The sequence below is a fragment of the Strongylocentrotus purpuratus genome, unplaced genomic scaffold (assembly GCF_000002235.5).
Source record: "Strongylocentrotus purpuratus isolate Spur 01 unplaced genomic scaffold, Spur_5.0 spur5_scaffold_9, whole genome shotgun sequence".
In the NCBI taxonomy this organism is placed as follows: Eukaryota; Metazoa; Echinodermata; class Echinoidea; order Camarodonta; family Strongylocentrotidae; genus Strongylocentrotus; species Strongylocentrotus purpuratus.
The window spans coordinates 7,943,211-7,956,788 of NW_022145615.1; the positions used below are offsets into that span (position 1 = coordinate 7,943,211).

At 38.6% G+C, this 13,578-nt stretch overlaps 2 protein-coding genes across 2 annotated transcripts; both read right to left on the minus strand.

The window, feature by feature from the left end:
- Positions 1–2,583: 2,583 nt before the first annotated feature.
- On the minus strand, positions 2,584–6,240 carry LOC115920730 (mucin-5AC-like). The gene has a single exon (XM_030977253.1). It carries the CDS (start codon positions 6,162–6,164, stop codon positions 4,617–4,619), a length of 1,548 nt encoding a protein of 515 aa, XP_030833113.1. The 5' UTR covers positions 6,165–6,240; the 3' UTR covers positions 2,584–4,616.
- On the minus strand, positions 6,190–12,470 carry LOC756647 (neurocan core protein). Its single transcript, XM_030977072.1, has 7 exons — positions 12,256–12,470; positions 10,542–10,658; positions 8,287–8,561; positions 7,678–7,756; positions 7,059–7,175; positions 6,284–6,391; positions 6,190–6,230 (listed from the first exon to the last, which is right to left on the minus strand). Exons 1-7 carry the CDS (start codon positions 12,317–12,319, stop codon positions 6,190–6,192), a joined length of 801 nt encoding a protein of 266 aa, XP_030832932.1. The 5' UTR covers positions 12,320–12,470.
- Positions 12,471–13,578: the final 1,108 nt, after the last annotated feature.

Here is a 13,578-nt window from a genome sequence, read left to right on the forward strand (position 1 = left end):
TAAAAGGAAAGAAAGAAGAAGAAGACGGAAAGAGGGAAACGGGGGAAGGGCGAAAGGCTCTTACCTCCCCCTCCCCCCTCCCGCCATAAAGGGAAAGAGAAGGGAGAGGGAAAGAAAATATAAAAGGAAAGAAAGAAGAGGAAAAAGAATAAGAAAAGAGGGAAACAGGGGCGAAGGGCTCTTGCCTCCTTTCTTTTCTTTCTTTTCCTTTCTTTCCTATTCTCCCTCTTTTTCGTTTTTCTCTTTCTTTCTTCTCTTTCCCTTTCCTTCTCTCTCTCTCTCTTATTTATTTTTTTGGCGGGGGGGGGGAGGGGGGCAAGAGTCCTTCGCCCTTCCCCCGTTTTCCTCTTTTCTTCTTCTTCCTCTTCTTTCTTTCCTTTTATCTTCTCTTTCCCTTTCCCTTTCCCTTCTCTCTCTCTCTCTGATTTATTTTTTGGCGGGGAGGGGGGGGGGGGGGGGGGGGGAGTGAGGAGGAGGCAAGAGCCCTTCGCCCCCCCCGTTTCCCTCTTTTCTTCTTATTATTCTTTCTTTCCTTTTATCTTCTCTTTCCCTTTCCCTTTTTTCCTTCTCTCTGTCTCCCCCAGCTAGGGCTGGTTTTGTTTACGAAGCGCCCGTCAGGAGAGTACACGATAGAGTACACGATAGAGTACACGATAAAATTGACGATATCGTGAACTTTATATCGTGAACTTTTCACGATAAAATTCACGATATCGTCAATTTCATCGTGAAAAGTTCACGATAAAGTTCACGATATCGTCAATTTCGTGAATTTCTTCGTGAAAAATATGCGATAAAATTGACGATATCGTGAATTTTATCGCATATTTTTCACGATTTAGTCTATTCGCGATGTCCCTTCAGGGCCACCATAGGTATCACTTGCTTTTGACAATATACTCTCGTCAAAATATGTAGCCTTATTTACACTATTTTCCAAACGCCAATGATAAATAATAATAAAAGGTCTATTTTGTTTATAGACGCCATGGTGTCGTTGTTCTAGCAGCCATTAGGTAAAGTTTAGTACATGTTTCTTCTACCCAGTAGAGAGCTAGAACAACAGCATACAAATCATACAGTTACATAATGCATAATATAAATACTGACATGATATGGACCACTAAACAGAAGCATAGATTAAAAAAAAGGTGAATTGACGTGCCCCATTTAGATCTGACACCGTGTGAACACGCTCTTCGAGACAACACGTCACTGTCCACACGGTATCATATGTCACATCGTGTTTCTCAGTGAGCTAAGAAAGCATCTGTCCGTATGAACAGCTTCAAATCAGAAATCCAGATTAATTCCTACATATAAACACACCTGACGTCATATTGACAGAGGCGTTTCACAATAATTGACAACAAACGCGTGCCATTCCGGCCGTAATCTAATCTACCCTCATATCTCATTTCTACGTACTAAACCTATAATTTTGCAATCTTTATCACGCGAAGGAAACGGGTAACTGCGTCGTAGAGATAAGAGGAGGAAAGAAGATACCCATTCATATCCTCTTGAGTATTTTGTAGGTCATAGTTCACATGAAACCTCGCGCAGAAAACGGAGGATGGTTTCGATATCAAAGAGACCAAACATGGTATTGACGTCATCTTTATATTATGATGTAACAATGGAGAATAAGGTGGCATAGTATTTACATGAGTTCATGAAGGAATTTACTGACTTAAACGAGTGGGTCCATGCTTAAAGGTAATAAAAAACTTTGGGGAAATTTCGAAAATTGGGTGGATAGTGATTCTTTGAAATGTTGATATATGCCCCTGTGGATTTATTAAGGGCACTAACAAATTTAGTCCCTAAAACACTTCTGCTTTTGAGAAAATTGAATATAACACTTTACCGGTGCTGCCGGTAAATTTTGATGAATTTCAAATAGCGCCTACGGCCGTACAAAGGTAGCTGCGACCATGAAAATAACAGAATATGTTGTTGTGATTTATAATTTCCAAGCGGGAATACCAAATCGGTCGATTTTAGTCAAGAAACATTGTTTTATAGCTTAATTAATATCTTGACCTTGAGAGGGAGCTATACAACATAAAGCATTTATTATTGACAATTTCATAACTTTAGACTCGATTTCAACCGCGACAACGATCACTGAATATTGTAAGATCATTATGCTTCCAATATGTTCATTTGAACCAAATTCATGACCCCATACCAATACTTTGTATTACCTTTAAACCGTCCCCCTGCTAGGTTTGACCAACAAAAAATCAGGGTTCTTGAAAAAAAATTCGGTTAAGATTCAGTTGAGCTCAGACAAACGTGACAAACTGTCTGGTTATATATCAAAATGTGCAAAACCCAAACTCTTGTACACTAAATTACTTCGTTTCACCAATCTAATGTTTATTTGCTGTTACTTCAGTTCATGTTACATTTTCTTGCAGTTAATTAAGTCCATGATGTCTCTAACATATTGTCATTATTATCAGGGATAAAGTAATGCATCCGCGTTTTCAAAACTATTCTGCACTGCATGCATCCACATACTTTTTAACTACCTAATACAATACAACAGAATAATACATAGCATTAACGAAAAAGTAATGGAAACTAAAGGGCCTTGACTTTTACTTTATTGAACAATACGTACATGTAATAAAAACAACAAAATAAAACACATTATTAGCGGAATAATTCATATCACGTCCAATATATGTACTCAACTTGAAGAACTTGAAAAGTCGGCAGGTAGAAATTCCGAGTTTGGATCAATGGTTTTAGACATTTGTTGTATTGTTTGTTGCCAATAATATTACAGGTCATGCGAAATCGTTATTAATTTTTACGTACTGACACACGTATAATATTTGGGTGGTCAAATTTTCACAACTAAGGTAGCATATACATGTTAAAAAGAATTAGATATCTGGAAGGCCTCACGTGAAAGACAGTGTTGATATTTGAATTACATCACAGCATTTAGAATATAATTTTTAGTTTATGTAATAACATATGTAGTTATAACTTGCATAGCGCCTACTTTTACATTTCTATGCGATTTACATCAAATTCTATTACTCCAGTCACTGTCGGCACCCGTGCGCACTCTCTATATCTCACCTTTTCCTCCTATGTTTATTCTCACTTTTATTTGTCTTTATTTCAAAGGGTCCATGGCTCTGCTGTATAGTACAAGAGTACTTTGATAAATCAATACATCCCATCTAGATCTATATGCTCTCAAAACTCTGGATTTCTTGTGCTTTCTAAGATTAATAAAAAGTAGGGTAAGAAAACCTTTGCACATGCAGGGCCTTCGCTGTGGAATGTTCTCCCTCGATCAGATCAGCAGATCAGTTTAAGTGTTAACCAATAATCTTCAAACTAATATGTTTGGATCGTCATTTAAATAATTATTCTCTAAACTTTTGTTTAAAGTTTTATCTTAATCCTGCTATAATGCAGATGAGATTTTTTTATTATGTACAAGTGCATCTTCAGCATTTGATTTCAAGGTCATTTGGCGCCATACAAATTTCATTGACAAAAGGTAAAATTCTTAAGAATGTGTTTTTATATCCAAATTCATTCAGCATAGATACACTGTAACAGGTATATCTAGTTCTTTCTTTTGCCATATCCTTCAGGTCAAATTCATTTCAAAATTTTAAACATGTTCTTACTTATTGTTTATTGCTGTTATGAATTTATGTTCAAGATTTTGTTGTTAATATTATTATCATATATATATATATTTGTTAAACTATAATGTACCTCATTATGTTTAACAGGGCATCATCAAAGACCACCATTATTGGTGATAATGAGTCACCCTGTCTAAATATCAGAAATAAATAAATAAAAAAAATCCCATTATTATCAATAGTATCATTATTATTATTATTATTATAATCGCCAATGGCCTTAATTACACATGTACTCCTGCTAGTGAAAAAAGTGACGTTCGCATCATACGCCGAGTATACACGTATACGGCCTTCACCTGGATGGAGAGAAACAACGTAGATAAAATGCTTGCTTAAATACCCTGTGCACTTATTGGGCAATTCATCGGGGTCACTGCAATGTTGAGGAAGGCAAATGGGAGGGAGAGAGAGAGAGAGGGGGGGGGTGGGACTATTTAACAAATCAGGCATTTGAAAAATCGACGTCAGCGAAGCATGCTATACAATATTTTCTTACACAGCATAAGTATGGGTTATTTGAAATAATACAAACTGTTAACAGTGTTACCAATATACACACTTTCTATACAAAATATTTGGTTATAAATCTGTTTCACACCGTGCCTAATTTGCTATTACTTTGTACATGAAATGTATACAAGTTTTGAATCGGAAATATAGCTTCCCTTTTCTATAAAAGACAGTACAAACGAATCCTGTTAGCTAACCTAAAGGGATTTTTTGGCTAGATTTAAAAGTATATGTCCTTTCTTCGTATAAATTATTTTGGGGAAAAACATGAAATAAGGATGGTCTATACGCCACAGGTTGCTATTACGGACTTTTAGATTTGCGTGGACTGATACGTGTGACGTCCATTCAAGGCAGTGCATCAAAAGGACGTCAATCGTAGCAATCCACGTTGTCGTTGTACAAATCTAAAAGCCCCTATTGTGTTAATCCGTAAGACACGCGTCTTGCTCGACGAACAATGAGTGTTGCGGCACAGGCGGCCATCACGCATACAACGCCCGTCACCGATAACCCAACTGCTAGGGGCATATTCACACCGCCTTCACTTCCCGAAACAGACGCCGAAGTCGAATTCGACATCGACTGCGAAGATGCGATTACATCTGTACTCGAGGTTGGAGTATTGTCTGTAGTTTTTGATACGTTTGTAGAAAACGTTGTTGCTTCTGTGGAATTTGATGCATCTGCTGTTGGTCTCAAGGTGGCGGTCGATGAAAAAGATGATGGAGACGACGATGACGACGACGATGACGTTGAATGGACTCCAATACCTGTAGAAGGTATATCCGATATACTTTCTTCTGTACTGACATTCATAGTGGGCTTAATTGATGTCTCAGTTGATTCAGTCGCATCGGTTGACGAAGTTTTGTATATAGTTGATTCCGTATTCGACCCCGTTTGCAACGTCGTCGGAGTTTCACTGGTAGCAGGCTCATAATTTGCAGTTGTGACAGACGTTGTTCTTAACACCGTTGATAAATCGGGCGCTCCCGTACTCATCGAGAATCCCGGTGTCTGTATATCAGTAGTTCTTTCTGGTGTTGATACACCAGTAGTTGTAATTGTTTCAGTTGTAACGACGCCATTAGTTGCTGTGCTCCTAAAATCAGTATATCTTACAAGCTCTTCTTTCGTGGTAAAACTTTGAGTGATTAGGTCGTTTGTTCGGGAGGTCTGTGATTCAGTACTAAGTGAATCTGTATATTTCCCTGAACCAGTTGGACTTTCTTCGGTTGATGACTCAGTTCCTGCAGTTGTGGCAATATGTGTTGAGGGACTTGCAGTTTCAGTATTTGCACCAACCTCACCTTCTGTGGTATGACTTTGAGTAACAACTTGTGCTGTTTCAGATCTTTCTGACACTTCTGTAGTTGTTGTCTTTTCAGTGCCAATAGAAGTCAAGATTATTCTTCGGGTTGTTTGAACGGACTCGGTAGATTCCAAAGAAGTAGTCGATGCATCAGGCATTGTATAGTAGTCATCCTGGATTGTAGACATGGTAGATGATGCTACTTCGGTAGTTGTAGAAGTAAAAGTACGAGTTGCACTGGGTTCATTAGTAGATGAGAGGCCTGGGACTACATCCGTTGCAACGGCAGGAAGTTCTTCAAAGGCTGTCGTGGGATCATTCACTGAAGGAGTAGAAGTCGTCAGCGTCAGTGAACCCGATGATGTCAATTCGGGAATGGACGATGGAAATGGACTCAATGTTGCTTCTGTAGACCGAGGGAGTGTTGATGGTGTCTGCGTTGTCGACAGCTCAGGTTCCGACTGCGTTGTCAATCTCGAAACCGACGCCATTGAGGTGTCTGAAATTGGCGTTCCAATATTGGTAACATCCGTTACTACGGACGCTTCGGTCGTCGCCGCAGTCACGGTGGGGACAGGAGTTCGTCTCATACACGGAGAGAGTGAAGAATCGGTTGCCGCTCGAGAAGAAGTCGGGTTCGTCGTCGCCATCGTTGTCGACGATTCTGCAGGTCCTCTAGTTTGAAATATTGTACTTTGTCCAGATGTCAATGAGGTCTGTCCATGTGACGTTAGAATGTCTGTCGAGGTTTCAGAGTTTTGTGGATTGCCTTTGACCATTGCCATGGAAGTGATGTTGATTCCGACAATGTTTGGATTAAGCGTGGTCACACCACGATCGGAAGTACGTCCACGAAAGAGCCTTGATAGAGGAATGCCTAAAGAAGAATGATAATAGATATGATTTATTGTAAATGGTGAATGAAACCTGCAATACTCATTATTTTCTGCACGATATAGGTCCAAACAAAATATTCTGTAGAAATGGAACAAAAGACCGAAAAGGTTTCCTGATTTGCCGGATGCCTTTTGACGTGTTTGTAAAACATTTGTTGGAGAAAGCGCTCAAATGATAACAAACTCAGAAATCAAAATAGCATGTTGAGAGGAATTTTTCTTTGCTGCGAAATAATCTGGAACTGTGGACGCCCTGTGCATCCTTCCCCTTCACTAACATATTTGAGTTTAAAAGAAAATCTTGTAAATCATTGAAGCGTAAGAATGAGAGACAAATCATCAGCATGATGATCCCTATTCACTATCATCATATCCACAACCAAAATCATCGTCATTATCATCCCAACTGCCCACCACCATCACGGTAAGGCGTCTAAAAAAGATTTATTAAAGTATTCAAAACTGAGAAATATCAGCCCAAAGAGGGAGAAAAAAAGAAGAGGAAGATTTCCGACCAACCGACCCATGTTTTGGCACCTAAAGGGCAATAAAGTATCTTTTTTTAAAGGCCTAATTATCTTCACCATCATCAGCATCATCACCATGATCACCATCATTGTCATAATCATCATCATCAGACATCAGTACCTGGTAGAATCTGACACCTTTCTCCTCGGTATCCCCCAGTACAGATACAGGTGAAAGTAGGACCATGTCCGAAACATAACCCTCCATGAAGGCAAGGAGAGCTCGCACAACCATCATCTAAAAACAAAAATCGAATGGGAAAGTATATATTTAAGTTTAAGCACTAACAAAACATATGTGTAAACTGGGATCCTCTGCCTTTATAAAAATACATCGACAAGGTTGGGGTAAAACGTAAACATTATCAATGTGGGTAAGATTACCCCCATCTTAAAAAAAAAAGTTTTCATCAGCAAAATATCTAAACTATTGAAGACCTTCCTCGTGATCGTGTTCGTCCATTCCGAATCCCTTTTGTCGCCATGATTGGTGGCGCTCTTCTAACATACATCTTCTCATTGTTCTATGCTTACAAGTAGTTACCGAATCAAAACAATCTGATACATTCTTGCTTTAAACAAAACAATTTTCTCTCAAACCAAACCAAAACGATTGGACTATTTTAAGACGTTCTCATTTCAAATGGTACCAGGCATGTTCGGGTGATTTAAATGTATGTATTAAATTAAAGTTAATTTAATGAAATCTGCACAATGTGACTGTGCCTTCAGATACTTACGTTTTATTTTGATTTCTGCATTTTGGATTCTTACAAGCGCATCCTGAGATGAAACTGTAATCTCAGCCATAAATTGCACCTTTAAAAATAAAGCAGAGGAAGAAGTAATTACAAGATTGTTAGTTGTTAAAAATAAAGTATTGTAAAATAATATGGTTTACCATATTTACGTTTGTGGTTTGATTGAGACCTTTAAAAGTACCTATTTCTCTAAAAGCAATAATGAGAGAAAATATGACAACTTTACAAGGTTTTGCCTTATGACAGCAGCAATGAAAAGCTATTAATGAAGATGAAAGAATAAAGTCAGATAAAGAATGTCAGATAAAGAATGTTTAAAGCATTGAACTGTCATGGTATATGATATCGACATGAGAACTTTCTAATTTATTGCCGATTAAGCAAATGAGTTAAATTTGAGATGGAAAACGTGAAAGACACTAAGAAACCTGTTCATGGTAAATACTGAATTTAATTTTGTCATGAATTGATAATTTCATTTACTTTTTGCCATACACTATTTTTGTATCATATTCACGGTAGTAACAATCGACTTGAGTTACACTCCCCTAAAGTTGACTACCGCTTTACCAACTTTTTTGTTCTCACCGCAAATCTTGAAACACCGCCTTGTGCAAGCAGCAGTGACGTTGTTACCCATGAATCCGTAGGTCCACTTGTATGCCATATATTGTCAAAGTCGCCGCCGTTCCTCGACCATCGTACAGAGAGGGCATTGACAAGATCGTCATTGCGGTGATCCGAGAGCTGGTATTGAAAACTGATCTCGATTGTGTCGGTGGTGGCGGCAGTCACTTCGGGACTTTGGAGTAATGCTGTGCCGTTTTCTTGGCTTATTGTGACGTATGCGTAGGAGGAAGGATCTGAAAAGAGATTAATGATTAATTAGACATTGATCATAGTACCGGTACAAACACCTGTAAGCATGGTAAGACGCATATCAATCAAAAGGCTTAGTATGGGCCCAACATGTATATGTTTACGAGTGCATAGGCATTATTTGTTAATTTGTTTTCGTCGGGGTAAGGAGTGGGGAGGGGGGGGGGGGCTGCCCACTCCTCCAGTTTTCTCAATTTTCATTTGAAAGAGTTAAGCGAGCGAGCAAAACTTGGAAACTTTAACATAGTAACAACGCAATTTTGTTATCAGAATCATTTTACCAAAAAAGGATATACAAAATACAGGTAGTCTATTTCGCTGCCCGCCTCGTATGCCTATGCGCAAGTGTGTTGGCATTGCAATTTAATAAATATACAACTTTTTCATGCTTTTAGGATATTATATAAGTATCATCATCAGATCATCTGAATATGCCCTGTATATATTATGTCATTCTTATTAACCACACGAACACGATTTTATGGGGGAGGGGAAGGGGAGCGGTAAATACTTCCCGTCTACCGTCTACTATCCTCATGGTCTCACAATCGTTTCGTCTACTTATCATTTGGTCTAATGACCATTAAGGCTACTATGTTAATCATTTGGTCAAAATTCCATATGGTCTAATCTCCAATTAGTCTTCTACCCATTTAGTCTATTGTTCATTGAGTCTAATAACTAGTAAGTCAGATTCCCATTTTGTCTAAGGTCAATTTCGTCTTCCATTCATAAGGCCTTATAAACATTTGATGATGATTATTTATTAAGATCAAATGATTAGTAGACCATAATCATAGATAATAGACAAAATGGGCATTATACAAACTAGGAATTAGACCAACTGGCAAATAGGTGTAGACTTATTGGAGATTAGACCTAATGGAAATGAGACCAAATGACTTTTAGCCCGAATGGTCATTAGACCAAATGATAAGTAAACAGAATGAGTATTGTACCATGTGGATAGTAGACTGACTGGATGTAGACCATATGGGAATAGACCAATCTGGTAGTAGACGAACTGGTTGTAGACCACACGGCTATATATACACCAGTAAACATGGGTCCGCGCTTGTGGGCCATCATCTATATCCACGGTAACCACATGCACGACTTTTAATTTTGGTAAAATGAATACAGACCGATACCCATGTGTGACACCCTCTTTAACCCTATTAACTTGAATATGGGGGCAAATACTCCCCTTCTGCCATTAATCAGTACCCCTGAGTGAGACTCTCCGAACCCTGTCAACGAGATGATCCCCTGAACAAGAATTTCCTGGGATAAATACCCCATTTCATACCATCAGTATATCAAAGCTCCCATGTGTGACACCCTTTTTAACCCCCGTAAACGAGATTTGTTTTATTTTGTTGGAAGGGGGAGGGGGTATTGCTCTTCTTCTACCATGAGTGATACCCGTATGTGAAACTGACTTTATCGAGATGCTATATTCGGGGGGGGGGGGGGGGGAACTCATGTTTGGTTTCGACGGGGGTGTGCCGCTGAAGCCCCGCAACCCCTACCCATTTTAAGGGTAAAGCCCATTTCCCAAAATTTTCAAAATGTTAAAAAAGCGGACCCATATTTACTGTAGAAGTATTTTTGTTAAAAATGGGACTCATGTTTAGGGATTTTTTGGTGAAAAAGTTACCCATTAGAGCGGCACACCCCGTATGTCTTAATATGTGAGTACCCCCGGTCTATAATCAACGAGATTTTTGTTCGCGAGGGAGGGGGGGGGGGGGGGGGGGAGTGGGGAGAAGGGGTTAACATATACTAAAAGTGAAGAACAATATCATTGCCCCTGTGTGAAACTCTCTTTGACCCCGAGAACGAGATTTCGGGAACAAATACGCCCCTTTCTTACAGACAGCGAATATCAAAGCCCCCTGTGTGCGCCACCCTCCTCAACCCCTTAAATGACATTACGGATGTCATTCTCGTGTATTTCGTACCTTCAGCTGACGAGGAGGATGTGTTGGGGTCACGGGAGCTCCTCCACCGGGGGCCCGCCCCGACGCTGATCCAGCCGCACAGACCCGCCTGGAAAGTACAACTCTGCCCTAGGGAGACTGCATGGGACGAAAAATAATATGTTAGCAATCGAAGAGGATAATATGTCATATTATGTATATAATATTGAAGAGAGAGAGAGAGAGAGAGAGAGAGAGAGAGAGAGAGAGAGAGGGGGGGGGGGGGGGAGAGGGGACGAAACAATTGGGCGGTATGCACAAAGATGTATTTGAAGATATCATATTGAGAAATTCATCTGTATATACATATTCTCATATGAACTTGCGCACTGTTGTGTCAAATCAAACACTTACATGGCCCAATCGCGATCCGAGATGAAATCACATCGTAATTTGAAATGTAAATAATTGATTTGAATCGCTTGTCACACCCTTTGCTTATATACGGAGATTATCTCGTATGTGTTCGTGTAACATACATTGTTTCGCGCGGTTCCAGATTCTTTTTAAACGTTTGACTATCTATCAAAGTCAGGAGTAATGTGATATATTTATGTTGCTAGGTATTTACACATTTGAAAAAAGTAGTGTGTCAATGTAGCGGAACATCTTTTGAAGACTGAACTAACATTTCATGACAATCATTAGCATCACCACTGTATGTGTTATACTAGTCATTTATATCAAGCACATGACTTAGGAGATATTAGTTGTATTATCACGTTTTTTGTGCAAGATGCGAAAGCTAAAATTTGTTCATGATGTATTTCTATATGTTATCATCGCCCTTCTGCACAAATTGACTTAGACAAGTGACACCATAATCATTATGTTTCATGTAATTTCATGTAAGGAAAACATTATTTGCCGGTAACTGAATTTTCAGATTATCATATTAATAGCTTCCAGCTGGTGTCATGTCGTATTTTACTCTCATCAAAACTTGTGATTTATTCACTAGTATTCTTCCGTATTAAAATTAAATAGCAATATATCACCTTTTCATTTTCCTGATTATGTACACAGCGCTGTAATTCCGCCCACTCGTTTTACCGTTCTTGTTTATCATAGGAAGTGAAAGCTTGACGAAAACATTTGGATGTTTATGATAAGTTAAATTATGAGACATTGAATTAGAACCCGGGTCTGGTAGGGGATGCTGATTGAAACCCTTCAATTGCAACGCTGAATCTTTGCATGATAAATGAATGAATGAATGAATGAATGTCATTTTCCAGTGAATATTGCAAGATATCGGAGTTCTATCATGTTTAACTTCTAAAATTCTACTCTTTCGACAGTTGGTCATTACGAATATATTTTGTCTGAATGTTCATGTTTATTATCCAATACTGACTTATCCGTTCCAGCTCCCTGTTCAGACTTAACACTTTGTGTACAAACTTTAATTTTACTTCAAATATTAGTCGAATAAAATAACAGCAAGTATAATACGCATTGATCAGAGAAAATATACAACCGGATAGTGGAAATATAATCATGCTGAGGAACAAATTTGCTCGCACGTCATTTTGCTTAATATATAACAAACGTACTATTCACATCTCTTTAGAAACCAGATTCTCGCTGGAGTGGACACTAACATTTAACATAGAAAAAAAAGGGCATAAGATCATGGCCTCGCAACCTTTTCAAATTGGTGCCTAAATTTGAATCAACAGGGGTGGAAACTTACCTCGAAATACTGCGAAGATAATTCCAAAATGGCAGAGAAGGTTGAACTTCCAACAGGGCTTCATGTTGCACTTGATCCCAAATGAAGACTCCCTGTCCAAAGCGATGTAAAGTTTGATGGTCGCCTTTCAAACCGCAAAGCTTTTGGGTCCCGCACCTTTCTTTGTGAAACGTATCTATCTCTTGCTTATCTCCAGTCGGTGTCCATGAGAACTTCAAGTTCCACACTGAAGATATAATCATGATGGTTATAACGGAAACGTTAAACTAAACAAACTGTTATCTAACATGATTCTGCCACACCGATTTGATGGAGATGGAATATTAGCAAATATAGGAAGAGCACCTTCGCAGTCGGGTTTGTGACGAATTGTCCTTTGTTCCCTGATGTACATCTCGATGTTGGTCAATTTTCTGAATGGTTTTCTTCATTGCTGGCTCAAAACAGCTCTGTATTGTTGCAATTTTAAAAAAGTGATGAAGGATTCGTTAACGATTTTTTTGGAAATACAGGTTCATGACTTTAAAACTAAAAGTTACCTTATACTCCTCTCGTAGTAACTGACCCTGCTTGAAATATCCTCAAAACTATGAGTTGATATCAAAATCAAAGCTGTATCACTATGTGATTAGTACGATGATTAAATCGATGTTGCTATGTGTTCGCAGCAGTTTGTAGGGGTAGATTCGGAAATCACTGACAGGAAGACACGCACTTTTTTATTTGTTATTGAGAGGCAGAATCATATCCTCCAAATTCCTTACAAAATAATTAATAACAATGCTAATAAAAACAGATCTTCTTAAATTCGGGGGAGGGGGCAGAATAAGTGCACGTTTGTAATGAGATCCATGTCATAAGCATGACAAGTTTGGCTTGAATTGAGATAGAAACAAAGAAGGGGGGGCACATGCCCCTGTATCCCCTGGACCCGCCCTTGTTTAATGACTGAAACCTTAATTGCGTCTCCAACAACTACCCGGAATAAACGAATCATTATGTGGGAAGATTATAAGCAGATGCATGAGAGATATTTACTGTAATGTTTTCGAGCAAGGCCTATTGTCATGACATAATTTATGTGTTTTTATATCAGCATCAAAACCCAGCTGTAATAATGCTTTTAAAGGGAGTATACCTTTCAGAAGTTAGCCTCAATATTATTATTGAAATAGCCTAAAATATTTTAATATCCGATCCTACACTTAAAAACAATGGTTTGATATTTTCGCTCTCGTGGTAGCAACATTACTTGGCGTATCTCTATATTTAATTTCTCTTTTATTTTCAAACAATTTTATTTATTCACGAAGGTAGTAAATG

What these genes read in the sequence shown, in the direction of transcription:
- LOC115920730 (XM_030977253.1), bottom strand. Translation starts at nt 6,164, where the DNA reads ATGGCGACGACGAACCCGACTTCTTCTCGAGCGGCAACCGATTCTTCA.
- LOC756647 (XM_030977072.1), bottom strand. Translation starts at nt 12,319, where the DNA reads ATGAAGCCCTGTTGGAAGTTCAACCTTCTCTGCCATTTTGGAATTATC. An exon ending in TGCAGAAATCAAAATAAAAC is followed by an intron (nt 7,176 to 7,677) that starts GTAAGTATCTGA and finishes TTTTGTTTTTAG; the next exon opens with ATGATGGTTGTGCGAGCTCT. An exon ending in AAGGTGTCAGATTCTACCAG is followed by an intron (nt 6,392 to 7,058) that starts GTACTGATGTCT and finishes ATTCTTCTTTAG; the next exon opens with GCATTCCTCTATCAAGGCTC.